At 36.8% G+C, this 20,551-nt stretch overlaps 1 protein-coding gene and 1 long non-coding RNA gene across 3 annotated transcripts in view; one reads left to right on the plus strand and one right to left on the minus strand.

The window, feature by feature from the left end:
- Nucleotides 1–20,551, plus strand: part of LOC113246039 (uncharacterized) — a 144,887-nt gene that overhangs the window by 122,170 nt on the left and 2,166 nt on the right. Inside the window, exons 4-5 of the long non-coding RNA XR_006408501.3 lie at nucleotides 339–512; nucleotides 10,664–10,738. This is a non-coding gene — a long non-coding RNA (uncharacterized LOC113246039). The remainder of the gene's footprint in view (nucleotides 1–338; nucleotides 513–10,663; nucleotides 10,739–20,551) is intronic.
- SAMSN1 (SAM domain, SH3 domain and nuclear localization signals 1) overlaps nucleotides 1–20,551 on the minus strand; it is a 130,387-nt gene that overhangs the window by 16,291 nt on the left and 93,545 nt on the right. For both annotated transcript variants that reach the window (XM_057306598.1, XM_057306597.1), the window contains 4 exons: nucleotides 12,542–12,613; nucleotides 8,242–8,388; nucleotides 3,852–3,981; nucleotides 1,208–1,359 (listed from right to left, as the gene is read on the minus strand). In XM_057306598.1, coding sequence (XP_057162581.1) covers nucleotides 1,208–1,359; nucleotides 3,852–3,981; nucleotides 8,242–8,388; nucleotides 12,542–12,613 — 501 coding nt within the window. The remainder of the gene's footprint in view (nucleotides 1–1,207; nucleotides 1,360–3,851; nucleotides 3,982–8,241; nucleotides 8,389–12,541; nucleotides 12,614–20,551) is intronic.

The following is a 20,551-nucleotide window of genomic DNA, read 5'->3' on the forward strand; positions in this document are numbered from 1 at the left end:
GTATAGGAAAGTCGTAATTTCTGTCCTTTTAGCTATATCAGTTTGTGTTACTAAAAGGAATAATTTAACATGTATAAAATATTTAGCACCAAGCCTTCTATTTGTACAATTGCAACAGCATCTCCCCTCTAGTGTGAGTAGGACTATGAAAATGATGGATTTCACACCCATGATTATGTTGTATTATATGGCACAAGGGATTATGGAGATGTAATTAATGTCCCAAATTAGTTAATTTTGTAATCAAGAGGGAGATTATCTGGTTGTTTCTGACTTTATCAGGTAGGAGCTCTTAAAAATAAAGAGATTTGAAACGTGAGTGAGCTTTTCTTCTGCAGGCTTTGAAGGAACAAACTGCCATGTTGTAGAGAGGACCATGGCTCGTAACCTCAAGGGTCTGAGAGTGGCTCCTAGACAATATCCATCAAGAAAGCAGGAGCCTAAGTCCTACAACCACAAGCAACTGAATTCTGCCAATAGCCGTGAGCTTGGAAGAGGACCCTGAGCCCCAGGTAAGATTACAGCCCCAGCTGTCACCTTGATTTCAACCCAGTGAGACCTTAAGCAGGGAATGAAGCTGGGCCATGACCAAATGTTTGACCTATAGAACTGTGAGGTAATGCATTTGTGTTATTTAAAGTCCCTGAGTTTGTGGAAATTTGTTACACAGAAAAAGAAAATGAATACAGGGAATAAGAGTAAAGAAGAGGGAATTCAGGAGGGAACATCATTGGGAGAAAGATAATCTGGTTATTCACAGCAACCAACTTAAGCACTGAAGTTGCCCAGCCAAGTCTGGTTCCCAAGGGAGTTGCTGTGAGGGGCTCTTGCCTGATATCGCCATCTTTTCTCTCCCTCCTTTTACTCCAGCAAGTATCAGGAAAGCTGGGCACCTCCAGTAACCTGTGAGGCTTTTGGTTTTCAGAAAAATGTAGACAATTTCTTCTCCCCTGATAGGCCTGGATTCTGCATTATCCACATAACAGCAACTTGTGCTATATATAGCCTCAACAGACCGATTCCCCTATCCCACCTTGAGTGTTTTATTCAAATCCTTGCCCCAGTAACCCAGTCCTCAGTTCTACAGGTGGGAAGAGCACACTCACTCCCTCCACCCCCTGAGTTCCCACTGCTTGCACTTCCTGACACAGCTTATACAACCAGTGCTAGACAGACCATACAGAATGCAGATATGATGTGCACACACCTTGATTTTGAGGGAGTCGGTGTCATAGGGGCTTGGTGTAAAATCAGTATGTACTCTGGCACGGCCACAGAACGGTCCAGAGTAGGGGCCATCGTCATCAAGTCGAAAGCTATCCCGGTTACTGGTACCATCTGAACAGCTTGTTATTCCACCTGATGGAAACAGAGCTGAGGTTAACAGTTCTCATCGAAGGTTCATAACATTCTGAACCATTGTCTGGATAGAGCTAAGCAGGGATAATGCTGAAGCACTGGATGCCAACCCTTTGAGAGGGTTCTAAGCGCTGGAGTCTTACTTGTTCTGCCTCCCAGTCATTCTCCATCGGTGACCTCTGTCCTCTGAGCCATTTCTGAACTTTCTGACCATTCTTTCCTCAACCACTAACCCAAACACCCTGTGTGATCTGATCTAGAAGCACAGTATTTGAGCATTGAACACTTGCTGAAGAGGCAGACAATATAGACTTAACTCCCCGTCTAGGCCAGACAATTAATTTTGTACCTGTAAACAAAAACCAAAACCTGCAGCAGCAGTTTGATCTTTGTGTGCCACTGATCACAAGTGATCAAAGCCTAAGACTACAGGGCTCCCTCTACACGTATCACAATGTAGCTAGAATGCTCTCCCACACATCCTATCATGCACCAAAAGCCATTCTGAAGGAACATCGCTATGCATTAAAGGTAGCACTTTGGCTTGTGTGAATGTGAAGGAAAGAGAAAGTGTGTTCCAGTGTTTGTACTCCCAAGTGGTTCTAAACTTTCTAAATTGGGCCTTTTAAATTGCTTCAAATCCTTGTTCTCTGGTCCTTTTCCTTTCTGAGTTTGAACCTCAAGGGGAAAAAAGAAAGAGATTCCATTTTTGTTGTCTGCAAGATGGGGACAAGAATGGCTCCCAATGGAAGTTAACTCTCAGTTTCTCCACCACTCTCACCACTCTCCACTACTCTCACTTTCTCCTTCAGTGTGGCCTTTCAGTGCTCTGTTCAATGACGAAACAGCCCTGGTTTCTCTACTGTTTATTCAAATGATTACAGAAATAAGGTAAAGAACCTTAGAGATGTTCCATATTGAATATGTACCAGTGTAAGAAAGGGCGAATTGCATTTAATCACAGAAATTAAGTTGCATATGACAACAGCTGAGTGGGCTACCATCTCCTTACACCTTCCCTTCTATGGCTACCCCTGGCCCTGGCTTTTTATGGTGCATTCCAGTTAGTGAAATTCTACCCACATTTAGCATTACAATTTAGAATTTTAAAACTTCCAGCAGAAGTGAATACTAATGAAATCTGAATTTCACACATGCAAAAATATATCCTTCAAATGTTTCTACATTAGTCGCCCCCCCCCCCCAATAACTCTTCTTCAGCCAATAGGAAAAATAGGAATAAAATTCGGGATATCTGAAACATCTGGTCTTTGTGATCTATCTTCAGATAACAGAAGCAGTTGATTAGAAAGGAAATGGAAAACAAACCTTGCAAAAAAAGAAAACATTTAAAACCCTGAAAAGATCAGAGGGGTGTATAACGGTGTACACATAAAAGGTAAAAGGTACCCTGCAGTACCAGTAGTTTCATCCAAACATTGTAGCAGGAAATGTGACTGAAACCTGACTTCCTTCTTAGAAACAATGATTTTAGAAAATCCTTGTTGAACACAGACTGCTTCCTTTCTGTCACCCAATTGGTGATATTCTTTCTATTTAATACTTATATAGTATTTCATTCTTTATTCAATAATGCTGGATGGACACCTAAAAAGTAAATGTCAGAATTGATGCCTATGTCCTGCTCTTTTCAGAGAACTTCAGGCAAAAAGGAACAGGAAGGAAGGAAAAAAGTGAGAGAGGACAGGATAGGGAAAAAAGAGAAGAAAGAAAGGAAGGAAAGGGGGGAGGGAAGAAGGAAGGAAGAAGAGAAGAAGGAAGGAAGAATGGAGGAAAAAAAAGGAGGAATAAAGAAAAAAGGAAAGGATGAAGAAAGGGAAGGAGGGAAGAAGAGACAGAGAACAGGATATCATTTATCTGAATATGTCAAGTCATTTAAAAAATTTTGACTCAAGATCATGCTAGTTCTCCTAAGCAAACATTTTTATTTTAGGGATGCAGACTTAGTCACCCAGCATGATCATTTTGAGGCATATCCCTAAGAGCCCTGCCAACTACAGTGTTAAAAGTTTCAAAATAATACATAATTCTCTCGAATATATTGTGTATCATTTTAAACAACAGCAACTCTACCGATTCAGCAATCCTACATTTTCACTATTTCCTCTTATCAGGTAGCTGGAAACTTTTGCTAATTTGATAAGCCCTAGAGAATCAAATCTGTTGTTGCTGGTTTTCATTTGAATGTGTTTCTTTTTTTTTTTTTATTGTTTTTTAAAATTTTAATTCCAGTATTATTAACATACAGTGTTATATCAGTTTCAGGTGTACAGTGTAGTGACTCCACACTTCCCCCCATTACACAGTGTTTATCATGATAAGTGTACTCTCTAATCCCCATCACCTGTGTCACCCATCCCCCCCACCTCCCCTCTGGTAACCATCAGTTTGTTCTGTATAGTTAAAATCTCCTGTTTTTAATTAACTCAGCCCTCCCAATTAGGATCTTGTCCCTTATTCCGTAGGCTTACTTGATGAACTCCGCCCACTGTAGAGACTATCCATGGAGTCACTGGCTTTGAGGGAGACCTTCTCTGTGTGAGATCCAATCATTGGGTCACTGTTCCGATATGGGAGGGCATTCTCTCCATCTTCCTCATCCTTCAGAAAAACATATCAGAGGTTAAGTGCAGAGAACTGATTTTCATGGAGATGTTCACTGTGTGCACTGATTTAACAAACAAGACATATTTTAGCAATAAAATACTTAGGAATACATCAGCATAAAATATAAGAGTCATTAATCTTTAGTTCAATTTCTAGCAAAACACGTTATACTTGGAAAAATTCTTTAGATGAAACATGCCACATTATGGAATTCAAATGAAATTATAATAGTTCATTTTGTAAATTAGGATGAATATCATATTGAGACTACTTAACCAGAAATGTTAGATTTATTAACATCTATGCTTTATCTTCTGTTAAAGCACTTTTATTCCTTCATGTTCTCCTTATCATCTATTTAACGCCATTACTAATCCTTGGAGATCAGATATTACAAGTTTAAATTCTGCATAGTTGTTTCATGTCAGTTATTTGCACCCTACCAGATCACTAGATATGAATAAAACATGCACATTTTGCAATTCTAAAGCAAAGCTTATCTAAGAAGCTTTACAAATCTCATACCGAGCTTGCACACCTAGTCAAGTGAAAAGCAAATCCTGCATAAAATTAGGAAAGACAGACAATTTCAAAACAAATTACATCTGCTTGAAAACATCCCAAATGTCTTCCATATTTAGATTGAACAAAACCTATAAATTTCTTAATATTCATCAAAATGTAATTCAATATTCCTCATTTATGAGCATTTCTGAACATCGATAAAACTTCAGAATACATATATGATATATACTCAGTTTGATTCTCTACTTTTATCCATTCCTTTATTCATTTGCTCAGTCATTCAACACAAGTTTAGAGAACACCTTGTAAGTACCTGGCACTGTTTTGGGAACTAGGGATACCATAGCAAACAAGATAACAGGGTCCCTGCTCTAATAAGATACATTTTAGTGTGTTAGGGTGTGTGTGTGTGTGTGTGTGTGTGTGTGTGTTTAGTGTTTGGGGAGGTGTGTGTAAACAAAATGGAAAAGAAAATTTCAGAGAATAAGTGCTATGAAGGAAATAAAACTAAGTGATGTGAAAGGATTAACTACTAGGATTAGGATTAGGGGAAGGTTGGCTGATTTAGATAGAGTAGCCTCCAAAAACCTCTATAGGGTAATATGTGCTCTGAATTCTTGACCCGAATGTTAAGATTTAACTTACATGAAGAATTGGAAGCAGTTTTCTAAGCAAAAGGAACAGCAAGAACAAAATAACTAAACTCAGAATTAGCTTGGGTCACAAGCGGGAAGACCAGGCCAGTGTAGCTGGAACTGAGTAAAAACAAGGAGAGTGTTAGGAAATGAGCTCAGAGAAGTGGACTGTAGACAGATCAGGAAGAGCTTTATAGACCATGTGTGGTGGTCATGGAAATGTGTCACTCAGATCTTTTGCTTCGAGACCCTTCTTTACTGACAGCCCCAGCTGCCTGAATCCACCACTGTGTCTGCATGGAAGCCATGTTCTCTGCCAATGACTGAAACAGTGGGTGTACCATTTGAGTACATTCTGGTGGGATATAGGGCTCCTCTAATGGAAAACTTTCATTAGTTTTCAAGAATTATCTTCCAATCTGGCTAAAGCCTTCTTCCTGTCCTTTCACAGGTGTCAAACTTGCACTGTTGTCTGAAGACTTCCCCTATCCAGTTCTTCTTTCTCACTCCTTCATATTCATTTTCTCCAATAATCTTTGGTGTGTCCATTGCTCTCCTAGGACCTGCTTCTCAGAGGACTGGAATGAACATACTACAGTAAGGGAATGCACTGTGAAGGCATGTAAAATTTTAACCAAGGGGCGTGATGCGTTCTAAATTCCACTTTAGATCTTTCTGGCTTCTGTGCGGAGAATGGCTTTTATGGAGGAAAGAGTGGAAGAAAGACGACCAATTAGGTAGTTATTGTGGCAGTCTAGGCAAAAGAAGTTGTTCTTGGTTGGTTGGTTGATTGGTCTAAAGCAGGAATAGTTTACATAGAGAAATTATGGATTTTAGATAAGATTTTGGAGTTTGAGCCAAGAGGATATGCTGATGAACTGGCGTGAAAAGTGAGAGAAAAAAGGAATTTCGAATGGTTCTTAGGCTTTCTTCCTTCTTCCTTCCTTCCTACTTTCCTTCTTTTCTTTCCTTTTCTTCTCTGTTCCATTCTTTTCTTTTCTCTTCTCTTCTTTCCTTCCTTGCATCTAGAGTTACGGCAATGTTGTCTATTACTACTGTAAGACTGGACAAGAAACGTGTTTTTTGGTAGAGCATAGAGAATTAATAACTCAGTTTTGGATATATTGGGTTCCAGATAGATATTGGGTGTAGATATATGTACAGATTCATATACGTGATGATACTGAATACACAATTGGTTGTTTAAGTACAACAGATAAGATGTCATAGCTAGAGATTAATTGTGAAAAACAAAGTGATGAGAGTAGATGAGATCACTGAGGGGGAGAGTAGACTGAGGAGAGCATCTAGGAATGAGCCTTGGAAGGACTCAATATTTAGAGACAGGAAAGAAAGCAAAGCCAAGAAAGGAAACTCTGAGAAAGCCAGAAGAATGCTCAGTTAAAGAAACCAAGAAAAGAGAATGTTTCAAATGTATTGAAATCATCGCTTGTGTCAAATACGTAAAAAAGTAACGTAAGAAGTAAGAAAAGTGACCAGTAAATTCAGCAACACAGAGGTTAATACCGATTACAACTACTATTTTAATGAATTACTGGGGATAGAAGTCCTATTGAAGTGGGTTAAAAAGAGAATGGACTAGACTTACAGATCAATGTAACAGAATTGAGAGTCTGAAATAAACCCATGTATTTATGATCCATATAATTATGACCATGTATTTATTATCAATTGATTTTCAACAAGGGTGCCAAGAAAAGACAATAGTAAAATAATTGTCCTTTTAACAAATTAGTGTTATGACAGCTTGATACCCACATTCAAAAGACTGAAGATGGACTCCTACTACACTCCATAGAAAAATTAGATCACACACCAAAATTTAAGAGCTACAACTGTAAACTCTTGAAGAAAACACAGGAGTAAATCTTTGTGACCTTAGGTTAAACAATAGTTTTTTAGTTGCAATATTAAAAGTTCAAATGACAAAAAAAAATAAAAAGATAAATGGGGCTCATCAAATTATAAACATCTGTGCTGCAAATGATACGATCAAAAAAGTGAAAATACAATCCACAGAATGGGAAAAATATATATTTCAAATCATATATCCGATAAGGTACTTGCATCCAAGATATATTTTTTAAAAGCTTAAAAGTCAACAATAAAAAAACCTCAAATAACCCAATTAAAAAGTAGGCAAAAGATTTGAGTAGACATCTTTTAAATTTTTTTCGAGATTTTATTTATTTATTTGACAGAGAGTGTGTGTGTGTGTGTGTGTGTGTGTGCACAAGCAGGGGGAGCAGCAGGCAGAGGGAGAGGGAGAAGCAGACTCTCTGCTGAGCAGGGAGCCCAATGCAGGCTCCATCCCAGGACCCTGAGATACGGGCAGACACTTACCCAACTGAGCCACCCAGGCGCCCCATGAGTTTCTTTAAAGAAGATACACAAATGGCTCATAAGAACAGGACAAAATTCTCAACATCATTAGTCATCAGGGAAGTGCAAATCAAAGCCACAGTGAAATTCCACTTCACACCCACTAGGAAGGCTAGCATCGAAAAGACAGTAACAAGTGTTGGCGAGCAAGTGGAGAAATTGGAACCCTCACACGTTGCTAGTGGGAATGTAAAATGATGCAACTGCTTTGGGAAGCAGGTAGCCAATTTCTCAAAATATCAGATAGTTACCATATACCCAAGAGAAACAAAAGAATATTTCCACACCAAAACTCATAGATATTTATAGCAGCATTATTTACAATAGCCAGAAAGTGAAAACAACTCAAATTCTATTAACTGATGAAAGGAAAAATAAAATGTAGTTTATGTATAAAATGGAATATTATTTGGCATTAAAAAGAAATGAGTGCTGATGCTTGTTACAACGTATGACATACCGTTCTCCATACACTACGGGTGACCTTTCTGAGCCTCCCTTTCCTCTATTAACATAGGAGTCATAACATTTTTTTTCCATCTAACTTCTGAGCACAATTATTGAGAGAGAAAATAAATGCTGAAATCCTCCCTAAAGGACCAAGTAATTCTATCTCTAGAAGAAGAATCTGTTGACTATTTTAAGAAAAAAATTAATAGAAAAATACAAATGATTAGCAGAGTACACTTACCTTTTCCTCAGAAAGGGCTTTGATGTACTTTTTACCCACTTTTTTCTTCATCGTCCACGAAATAGCTCTCATTTTTTTCCCTAAACCTCCTCCATTACTTGTTTTATTTTGTTCTCCAGTTTCATTTATGGGTTCCCCTTCATACACCTAGTTACAATTGTTTACAAAAGACAGAATAATCAAGCAATAAAAATCATTGATCTGAAAACATTATTAAAGAGAAGATTCCAAATTTGTAGGCTTTCTATATATTGTGTACAGCAGCCTCCAAAACTTCAATCTGGGTATAATACATATTTTTAAAGTTGCCCAAGGCTGGTTACATGTGTTACAAACTCAGAAAATAAAACTTGTGATGTCAAAGGGCCTGAGCTTCACATCTAAAATTTTTAAAGAGAATTTTAGTTTATTCTTTAAATAGCTGTACAGTAGAGCTGCTTTAGTTTTTCCCATTTTTAAAAAAGATTTTATTTATTAATTAGAGAGAGAGAGAGACAGAGGGAGAGAGAGAGAGAGAGCATGAGCAGGGGGGAGAGGCAAAGGGAGAAGCCAACTCCCAGCTGAGGCAGGAGCCCGACATGGGGCTCAATCCCAGGACTTGGAGATCACGACCTGAGCCAAAGACAGATGCTTTATCTAAGCCACCCAGGCGCCCCAGTTTTTCCCATTTTTGAGATGGGCAAAATAGAATTAAATGACAGGCATAATGAGTGATTAAGTCTACATAGATGGGAGTTATTTTATTGGGGGCTTTAGAAAGGCTATAGCATGTATTCATGCTGGACAGGCATTAAAATATCCTCTGGATTCTTATAGAAATTGAAATGGTCATTTAAAAAAAAGTTTTGGAGTTAAGTAAATCCACTGAGAAAGTGCAATTTTTTCTTCTTGCTGGTGAGTATCCCATGCAGATTTCCCACATTCTCAAGCAATAGTAGATGTGAACTTGATCAAGCCATTAGTATGGAAATCTTTGTGTAATTCACATAGAATATATTCTTGTAAGTATTTAACATTACCTGATACTACATTTTTTGATTGATTATTACCTGCATCTCCCACTATGAGGTATGCTCCATGAGAGTAAAGATTTTATATTGTTTATTTATTCTGGATGTCTGGAACACTTCCAGGAACATAACTAACACTTGATATTTTTTGAATAAGCAAAACTTCTCATGTAGAACTTTGGGGTGATTTTTTTTTTTCTTGAAGGACCTACTTGGGTTATATATCCTTAATATCTTAGATTTCAAGAAAGGACCCTTAAAGGTCCTCTAGTCTAGCATTGACCACCATTCTTGATGGGTGGGCAGACAGATACTTCCTGAATATAAAAAAAAAAAAATCAGGGGAAACGTCTCTTTAGTGAACTTGAATATTTTATTTTTATTTTTGTTAAATTTAAGATTTATTATTTATTTTAGAGACAGCATGTGCGGGGGGGGGGGCGCGGCGGAGGAAAAGGGAGAGAGAGAGTGTCAAGCAGACTCCCCACAGGCCCAGCACTGGGCTCAGTCTCACAATCCTAAGATCACCACCTGAGCTGAAGTCAAGAGTGAGATGCTTAACTGACTAAGCCACCCAGGCTCTCCTTGAATATTTTAATATGAAGGTTTAACCACATGGTTAACAAAATTATTAATCAATACTATGTTTTGCTTCATATTTTACCCCAAATTGCCTATGATAAACATGAATGGACAGCCTATTTAAGTCCTCATTGAATTTTATTCATTTCTACATTCTACATCTTTATAAAAGGCAAAGATTCTTTGCTTAATTCAAAAGCCCTAAATAAAATATAACTTGGAAACCCTTTAAATTTTTAAAGTTAGCCTTTTTCTTCTTTCTACTTAAGCTCTATATTCACTGTAAAATTACAAACGAAAAAAACAAAAACAAAACCAAGAAAGTATATTATTTTATTACTGTGTTAAATTACCATTGCCTAAGCTTCAAAAAAGTATCACAAATATATTTTTTAAGATTTTTATTTATTTGACAGAGGGAGAGCGTGCGTGCGCGCGCACGCGTGTGAGCGCACGCGTGTGAGCGCACAAGCAGAGGGAGGGGCAGGCAGAGGGAGGGGCAGGCAGAGGGAGGGGCAGGCAGAGGGAGAGGTAGAAGCAAGCTCCCCGCTGAGCAAGGAGCCAGATGTGGCGCTGGATCCCAGGACCCTGGGATCACAACCTGAGCTGAAGGCAGACCCTTAACCGACTGAGCCACCCAGGTGCCCCAGCATCACAAATATTTTACACTTGAGGTTTTTCTATCATTTTTTCAAAGAAACTACCTCAGCATATTTTAAACTTTCACATTTTTCTATGCTGTTCTCTTTCAGAGCCTAAATCACTTTATTAGATATTTATTTACAGTTGTTATTGCTTTTCTAAGATCTGTCTCTCCCTCTATACTTTAGGCTTCATGAAATAGGGAGTTTCATCAATTATTGCAACAGTAATTTCTGAGTGCCTAATGGAAACCTTGTCACAAAGTAAGTGCTCAAGAAATACTTTTTGAATGACTGAATGCTGCATTGCTGAAAAACGTGCGAACTACTTTTTCAGGTTCACTAAATTCTTTCACAAATGACTAAGCCATAATTACTAATCAATGAACCTGAATGAGCCTGAGTTACTGTCACAGGTTAGCCCTAGAATTATACACTAAATCACAGATTCTACTGTGTAGAACCTACAATCTATGTGTGATTAAGGAAAGTTAAGGGTTTATATAAGATGTTAATTGGAAATGAAATTATATAGGGTTTCTCACTATTTATATACAAATATTGTCTTATTTAAAACTAAATAAATGTGGATAGACTATACAGCTATTTACAGGTTTATCCATATGCATGTGTATATAATAGATAAAAGGGGATATAAATAATATACGTACGTATAAAAGGGGATATATTATACACACACGCATATATGTGTACTAATGGATATGTTTATAAAGTAATACTAAATGTCATTCTAATTTCATTTCTTTTGTTTAGAATATCCATTACTGAAATACCAATATTTAAAAATATTATAGACATATACACATAGGAATCTGAAAAGTATGTTGAGAAATTAAATGTAACAGGAAAAATTCTTTATAAAAAAACAAAAAAATAAACATACAATAATGAGAATGAATAATTAAGAAATACATTAGATCCAAAACCTATTGATCTAAAATGTATCACATGTGGAGTTCCTTAATCAGGTTCAGTGATAATATGTTTTTAGTTTTCTCAATATATATCCCACCTCTACTATTTGATCAGTTGTTAAACCTTGCATTAATCACATCACAGTTGGTCTATGATTTGTGAGACAATGTAACAGAAATGCAAACTTGAAGTCAGACAAGATGTTGAGTTCTGCCTTTGTCATTTATTAACCCTACTTTAGAACTAATTTTACTCAACAAAATATATTTTTCATTGGTAACATAATAATACTAATAGCTCCTAGATTATAGGTAGGTAAAGTGTTTAGTGTCGTGCTTGTATCACGATAAATGTTCAATTAAATGTAGGTATTATTATTACCATTATTTTTATATAGACTTAATTTTATGGGAAGCTTTCCTTAAGCTACATTTAAAGTGTTCATGGTTGGCAAATGTGAATGTAATAGTCACCTATGAGACATTTCAATGCATATGGTAGAAGTGTGAGTGCAATTGAGCAACCATATGTTCTCCTTGACAAATTTACAACTAAGCCATTTAATCATTAAATTAAATTAAAGAAATTACCATTTACATAAAATTTAACATATATTGTTTTATGGTGGAAATGCTCAGAAATTTGGGCTTATTTGTGTTACTTTAAATTGTCACTCTTTTCTTAAGTTCATGTTCTGCTTTTCCTGATGTTAGGCTTCTTACAGAACTTTTTTTTTTTTTTAATTTTATTTATTTATTCGACAGAGATAGAGACAGCCAGCGAGAGAGGGAACACAAACAGGGGGAGTGGGAGAGGAAGAAGCAGGCTCACAGCAGAGGAGCCTGATGTGGGGCTCGATCCCATAACGCCAGGATCACGCCCTGAGCCAAAGGCAGACACTTAACCGCTGTGCCACCCAGGCGCCCCCTTACAGAACTTTTGACTATAAATACCCAGCATGATAATTAGGTACTAAGTAGTTCTTTGCTCGTTTATTACAAAAATATAGGCAAGACTGTGATTTTTAAATATACTTATTTTTCTTACTGTGCTTTGCAAAAGTAATATTGGCTTCATAATTTTTCCTAACGTGTTTGCATAACATTCATAAAATTGTAATAAAATACTAACCTCCGTTGAATCATCTGGCTTTGAAATGGAATTATTCCGAAAACGATCAAAATTCCCAAAACTGCTGCTGCGCTATAAAATAGGAAAGAGAAAGGAAAGGACACTTAGGATTTGTGACTTTCACTGATAAAATTGCTAAATATATTAGATTATGGTTCAATAAGCATCAGTATATTGCAAATACAGGATTAAAAAAGCTCTTCTCTCTGGAATATCTAACGGCACTGAAGGTATAACTATTATTAACATTATAATATTTACAGTTGACAAAATGCCTTCATAAGTTTTATGTTATAGTGTTAAGAACCCTGAAGAAAATCTATTAAATTATTTTCAATTTATAGTGTTACTTCTGCTCTTGGGGATGGCAGCTGAAAGATCTATGAATTCTAAGCTAAGCCTTCTGGAAGTGAGCTAGCCACAAACTAATTTCCATGATGGAATGACATGGATTACTAACCAACCAACTAATAAACAACTAACAACAACAAAACAAACAGAAACATCTGAGTAGATCCACCGGTATGTGTCATAAAGATCATATTGGTCAAAAAACCAAAAACGAATACAAATGCATTTATCTAATTTGAGACGCTCTACTTGGTGTCAGAAAAAGAAGGCATACGCATAGAGAAATTAATAAATCAAAAGGAGCATTTAGGCATGCTCAGTCTAAGGTTGGAAGTAAAACTGAATTTGTCCACATTTAGCATGGAATTACAATGAGACCTCTGGGTCAATTTCATTCACTGGTTTTGAGAAAAAGCTCAATATATTAATAGAAGACTTGTTCCCTTGGATACTTTTTGCCTACAAAGCTAAATTTTTATTCTTATGTAACTCATTCTAGGCAGGTAATTATAAATAATTCCTGATATGTTCCAAAGTAAATGATTCTCCTAAATACATATTCAACAGTCTTTAGAGTCATTGAGTCAAAAAATGGATATTTCGTCGCTATCTATTTAATTTTATACATTGTTTGGAATGGTGGATATCTGATGTTATGTCCTTTATATACCAATAAATCCTAAGAATATGTTCTATCTCAAGAATTTAATTTCATTCCAGGTTTCTAATATATTCAGAATAAGCTGGTGATACTGAAAAATAACCTGGTAATTTGAAAATTACCAGGAGCCAGTAATTTATAAAACCATGTATTGTCCTTTCAGAAGTCACAGCCCAGTTTAGTGCAAGTCAGCTTGGAAGGCTCTTTGTTCCTACAAGCACTCTTACAGTCATGTTTCCCCACCAGCTATCTTTAAAACTCCTTGTTTCCCTTTTAAATAAGCTGAAATAAAAAGATCCTGACGTGTGACAAGGGGTTAGCTTGATAGACAGTGTGATACGTAATATCGCCCCAAGGATGATGGCTGTGTTAGACACAATTAACGCCTTTTGCTGACTCGCCACCCCTGCTGAACAAGCCCTTCAGCTTGTGGCAAGAAGACAGAAAGAGAAGGGCTGAAACTGAGAACCACGCTGGAAAATACAAAGTCTTCTCATGCAGGGCTTACTAACCTAGAATGACTTCCCAGAGCATTAATCACTTCAACTTGCCTAGTAGGCATTTCCATGAGGCTATCACTGCTCAGAGATCACAAAAGGGAATTGAGTATATTGTTGTCCTGCTTATAAACAATCTGAACACAGGGAAATCTGTTACTCTTTTATATACTTGAGACATTCTGATGGCCTATTGGAGCCTATGCCTAGGGCAATTTCGCAGCCTGCATCCAGCCTGCGTCCTGCCTATTAAATATTAATGAGGGTTACAGCATGATTTCCACCACTGGATAATGGGTCCTGTTGCCCAGGAGGGCACAGAATAGTCTCACTTCAGCATTTCTCAACACTATCTTCTGCCATTAAGTAATCAATAGTCACCACCTTTTAAAATTAATTCTCCGCTCATTATATCAATAAAGAGAAGCAGATTTAGAAGTAGTGGTTTAAGAAGTCTTTAGACTATTACTTTGGGTTTTGTCAGTCATCTCATTGCAAATCACTCAACAGCTTTAAACCAAAGGAGTATAATACCAATCCATGATAACACACGGTTAAGAAGCAAATCTAAGTATTTAAAATGATGTTTTTAAAATTTCATTAATCTCTAGTCAAAAAGTTAGTGACTTTCTGAGATGGTTTCATAATGTATAGGTTATGGCTTATGATGAAAAGGGCTAATGTCTACTATGAGGTATGCGCAACGAACACATTTATAATTTCTACTCCCATTAAGTTTCCAATGAAAAGGTGAATCATGTGGAAGCAAGCTGGCTTCCTAGATAATAGTCCTTTATAAATAAGAATATGTTTGAATATCAATAATTTTGCATTGTATAATCATAATGGATTAGATTTAGCAAATATTATCTTGTGACAGAAGCTCCCATCAAGACAGAGCTCTTATATAAATGAATAGCTGTCAATGGGAAGAGTAACTTAAATAAAAATGCAATTAGTATTTTAGATAATTCTTTGTATCTGTTGACATTAGATCATATTTAGTCTTTAATTCCGCTCTCTATATTTATACAGTCTTTCCTTGTGCAATTAGATATGCATTTGTAAAATGACACAATATTTGTGGAGGGTAATTTGGCAAAACTAGCAAAATTATGTATGTATTTGCCCTTTGACCCAGCAATTCCATTCCTATACATCTATACCAGAGACACACACTTGGCTGTAAACCGACTTACACATCCACATTCATTATAAAACTTCCATATTATAACAAAGCTATAAAGCCTAATGTTCATCGAGAGGGGACTGATTGAATAATGTGTGGTAAATCCAAACAATTAAACTGTGTTTAACTGTAAAAACCTGAAATGTATCTCTTTATGCTTTTATGGAATGATCTCCAGGATATAGTATAAGTGAAAAAAGCCAAATGTACGTAGAGCAAAATGTACATAGCAGGATGCCATTTATCTAAGGGTGGAAATAGATGTTTGTGTTTTAATACAGGTGAAAACATATTTTCTTTCTTAGAAAATGGGGCAAATGAAAAGTGAAAAAGTAGAGGAAACAGACTTCTTTCAACGTACCTCGTTTTGTAGATTTGACTTTAAAACCATGTAACTTTTACTTATTTTTAACAGAATTCAATAAAAATAAAAGCAATCCCTAAAAATTCTAAATAAAAATAAAACAAATGAACCTAATTCTATATTGAATTGGTGGTTTAGAGAGAGGAATTACTTTAAGTGATTTTTAAGAACAATAAAAAAAAACAATAATCTGTCCAAAGAATAAAAAACGATGACAAATTAAATTTTAACCTGTCTTCAGTAACCATATTGTTATTAATAATATTGGCATATATAAGTACATATGTTGAGGGACAATGAAAATACGTAATGATGTTAATGACTTTGGAGTTAAGGTTCTCAGCCAAAATTCTCATATTGGTCATGGCATAAAGCAAGTAGTTTTTCAAAGACTTCTAGGGCCCATGTCAAAGCAACACAGGGGCCATATTGAAACTATTCTCACTGGGGTAGATTATATCCAAAGATGGGATAATTTTTATATCAATAAAAATAATAAGTGAATATTGAAAAACACCTAATATATCAAAGTTCGTGAGTTCATAATGATACCAAAAGGAAAAGAACAATCAGTGATCGCCTAAACATTACAATTATATTATGAAAACTGGTAAATAAAAGATTTCAGCATTTAATGTACTCTTCTTTTATGAAATGTATTTCAGAGTAAATAGTTAATGAGGAAAAATTTATCTTTATGTGTGTATATTCAAGCTAATCAATTAGGAATGATGAAATGACAAAGTGACTGTTTCATAAACCCCTGATGGCAATAAAAGATCTCAGCGATGATCCTTGATGGCTACTACAATTACAAAAAGAGACAACAAGAATATGTGCTTCAGAATAGTAGCACCTAATACCACCAGTGAAGTATTCTTAGAAAAATAAATAAATAAATAAGGCAATCACACCAGACTTTGTATCTAACTACCAGATTATAGGAAATACAGGGACAAAGGAACATTTTAAGTGACACCAAAAGGAGGCAGGCAATCAGAAAAATCTAGACAGTGAGAAAATCTATGGGCAAAATAACCTGGTTTCTTCAACGAATCAATAGAAAGAGGGAAAGTATAGATTAATAACCTCTAAGAGTTGTCTAACCAAATACAACCCATGGATCTTGTTTAGATAGAGATCAAAGAAACCACTGTAACAAAAGTAGCCAGGACACAACTGAGGAAATTTTTTAAACAACCAGCTATTCGACGATACTGAAGAAGTACTGTTATTTTTTACTTGTAATTCAAGATAACCTAGTGAGGGGCAGCAATTGTGTAGGCATAAGAAGAAACATGACTGGCCATTTAATGGTTAACGGGGTGATGGATATATGAGGTGGATTGTGCTACTCTGGTTTTGAATATGCTTGAAGTTTCCCCTAATAAAATGTTGGACTAAAAGAAAAAAAAAAGAGAAACGTGCCTATATGATAGCTAAAAAATAAGAGTTAATCATGTGCAGGGGCTGGGAGGTACATGGGAAAACTACTTTCCTCTTAATTTTGCTGTGAACCCAAAACTGTCTAAAAGATAATCTTTAAAAAAAGTTAATGGTTACACAGCTTTCTAAGGAACCAATTTGTAAAAATATCAGTAATATTGCTTACATCATAGTTTGGAAGTACAGACATATTTAAGGAGAAAATAGAGTTCTGCTTTCCAAGTTTATTTTAGGACAACCAACTTTCTGAGATTAGATGCATGTTATTAGATTGCCTTTTGAAGACTCTGCAATTACACGGTACAGATGACTTTCTTCCACTTAGTCTACTTGGCTTCCACAAAAAAAGGGCCAAATAGGGGTGTTTGAACACATCTGTGTGTGTCCCTACACAATGCAATGAATAATATAAAAGAACTTAAGAGGATTCCTTTTTTTTTGTTAGTTGCATTTTTTCCCTCTAGTTTTGTATGATAATTCTAATTATTACCAAATGTCAAGTCATTAAAGCTGACAGTGTTCTTAGAAATGATCTAGTCCTTCTCAGTGAGGAAATTTACAGGAACCAGAACTTGCAAAAATAAATTCTTTTTTTTCAATTTTCCAACCTGATGTACTCTCAACTATGCCATCCCATTCCAAAGTTTCGATCTTGTCTTCTATTTTCAAAGAAACTCACTATCTGAGCAGGATGGAAATTTGGAAAGTTATCTTGATCGAATGAACGGAACTGAATCGGATTCTCAGAACAAAGGCCAGCCTAAATTTATCAACATGAAGGACAGCTGGGGGTCTCTTTTTGGAAATGTGAATCCACCTTTTGACCAAAACCAAGACAACTTGACCCTTATTTTCATTTCTGAACCAGCCATCCACTTTTGGGGTCTTCAAGTAAAATCTCATCTCCAGCATGACTGGCAAGGCACTGGTGGAAAAGTTTCACAGTCTACTTCAAAGAAAAAATTTACATATCTGAGTCAGACATCCGCAGTATTTTGAAATACACTGGCAAATTAAAGATTACACACTCTCTGCCAGTGAGTTCTCCCATCTTCTAAATATTGCACATAGAGCGATGGTTAGTAATACGCTCTTGAAGATCAGAATCGTTTCAGCATGTGCTTGTATGAATATTCTGTAATAACAGTGTGCTAAACATCAATAAGCTTGTCAGCTTTTATCCAAAGGCATTCGAGGATTTAATTGTTCTAACCTCACTCAGGGGCTGAGATCTTTTGAAGAGTGTGAAACAAATTTAACTCCCTTAAAATAACCTGTTAGGATTGCTTCAGTGTTAAATAACGACACTACCATGTGGTGTCAGTGGAGGACGGTTGTGTGTCGGGGAGTTGAAGAGTAAAAGACACCTGGAGTTGTGAAACATAACCTTCAGCGGCAACATTTTCACCCCAAGTCAAGGCCACGCAATGCTCGACCATACAGCGGGGCTCTCGATGTTGTTAATGCGGATCTGGACTCTTAGACAGAAGTTAGTTCACTTGATCTCTCTGGTTCAGTATCTTTTCTGTCACCCGCAGAATATCTAGAGGAAGTGCTGATTCTGACTCCCCTCTAGTGTTTGAAAGTTGTGTCAAAGTTGATGTGCCACTAGATGTGGGGTTTTGTGGGTTTTTTGTGAACTGAAACTGCCTCAAAAGAAACTAGGTCTAAAAAAAAAAAAAAAAAAAAAAAAGAAGTAATGCAAAATGATCCATAACCTGTAAGAGTGGTTACTCATATCATCCTGTTTAATGTAACAAAACAAGTTTTGTGAGTAAAAAAATTCGAATATTTAAAATTCTCAGTCGCACCTCTGCATGATTTAGTACCGCACGGCATGATTTACATTACCTCCACAGACTGTAAGTCAGGCTGCAGTTTTAAGAACTGAAGAGAAATCAGGATATTCTATTTTAGTTGAAAAGAGGTTTTAAAATAAATAATACTGATACGTCTTAAATATCTTGTTTTCAGTTAAAAGGCCTAATGTGACAAAAGTTCAGTCACTTGATATCACTGATTCCTACAAAATCCTATAGAATAAAAAGGAGATGAAAAGCTTTTAAAAATGTGACCACGATCAGGCTACCCTGAACTGCTCAGCTTCTTGTCTGTCCTACTGTGAAACTTCTGCTTGGCTCGCTCACTCCTAGACTTATCGATAGAGTTCATGGTCTGTTCTTTCTTTCTCTAACTACTAAATGGTCCCTCTTGATCCTCCTGGAATTGTGTCATTATACCACTGCTTCCTTGAAATCGTCAAGAATTTCTCCAGGGAACCCATGTGCACAGCTGCGCCAGCCCCCAGTGGCCCCTCTGCCTGCTTGCACGCCGGAAGGCAGGTGCGCCAACCAGGGGCTCTCTCTGCTTCTATCCAGTTGCCCCTGAGGATCTGCTTTGATTCTGCCTTCTGAGCCAGCCACCTGCACTCTTGGAAATCTGTGTTTGCTCACTTTGGGGAATGTGGACACACAATGCAAAATGCAGGCTACTGCACATGCATTCTCTCAGCCTCCACATCTGCTCAGTTCTTTCTTGAAATCTCTGTTGTTGTAGGCATTTGTTTTCATTACTGCTAGTCAAATATGTGCTTATAGCCTCATTCCCGAGCCAATGTGTTAGCTTCTTAGTCCCTAAACTCTTGCCTTTCCAGTCGTCTAACATCACACCACTGAACTAATTTTCCAAAAATACCAGTTCTTATCATTTCATGCCTCTCAACATGTAAAGCTTGCTCCATATTGTCATGATGGTTATTGAGGATTTGTTCCATGCAAGGTGATCTGCAATTATCTCATTAAATAAACACAATCACCCTCTGAGCTAGGTATTGATTTCTCCAGTGTACAGATGAGGAAAACTGAGGCTCGGAGAGTTTAAGTAGCTCTTCCTTAGTCAATAAAAGAAAGCTCAAACTCAGCCTGCTGCACTTTCATGATTCCCCGTCGTATCAGGTAACAGTGGTCAGTCTAATTTGGAACGTCCTGCAGTTCTTGCTGGTCAGAATGGACACATTCACTTATGCTTCTAAGCTGTTGCTCATGCTGTTTTTTTTGTCTCTGTTTTGTTTGTTTTCCAAGAAAAGTCCTTCCTCTTTTTTCCCACCTACTTAGATCCAGTCCATTCTTCAAGGGTAGGATGCAGTCCCACCTTCCCTATGAGATCACGTGCCAGTGCCTTCCTACGTTAGCACACACCGACTGCTCCTGTTCTTAAGTGCTCTAGCACCTGTGCAAAAAAATCCGATACTTGTGAGGCTTGGGAAAACCACAGTAGATGGCAAATCTCACGTTTCGCTTCAAGTTCAGTGTCCAAAAGCCATATATTTCATGGTTAACACAAAACCAAATTATAACTCGATCACGTTACAGCCAAGAAAGATAATTTGCTGATGTCTAATTAAAGACTAGAAGGTATTGCATTATGCAATTCAACATAAATATATTAAGTGGCTTCTCTGGCTAAACTTTATGCGTGGGGTCAGGCTGTCTCTAACAATAAG

Source organism: Ursus arctos, unplaced genomic scaffold (genome assembly GCF_023065955.2).
Source record: "Ursus arctos isolate Adak ecotype North America unplaced genomic scaffold, UrsArc2.0 scaffold_4, whole genome shotgun sequence".
NCBI classification, from domain to species: domain Eukaryota; kingdom Metazoa; phylum Chordata; class Mammalia; order Carnivora; family Ursidae; genus Ursus; species Ursus arctos.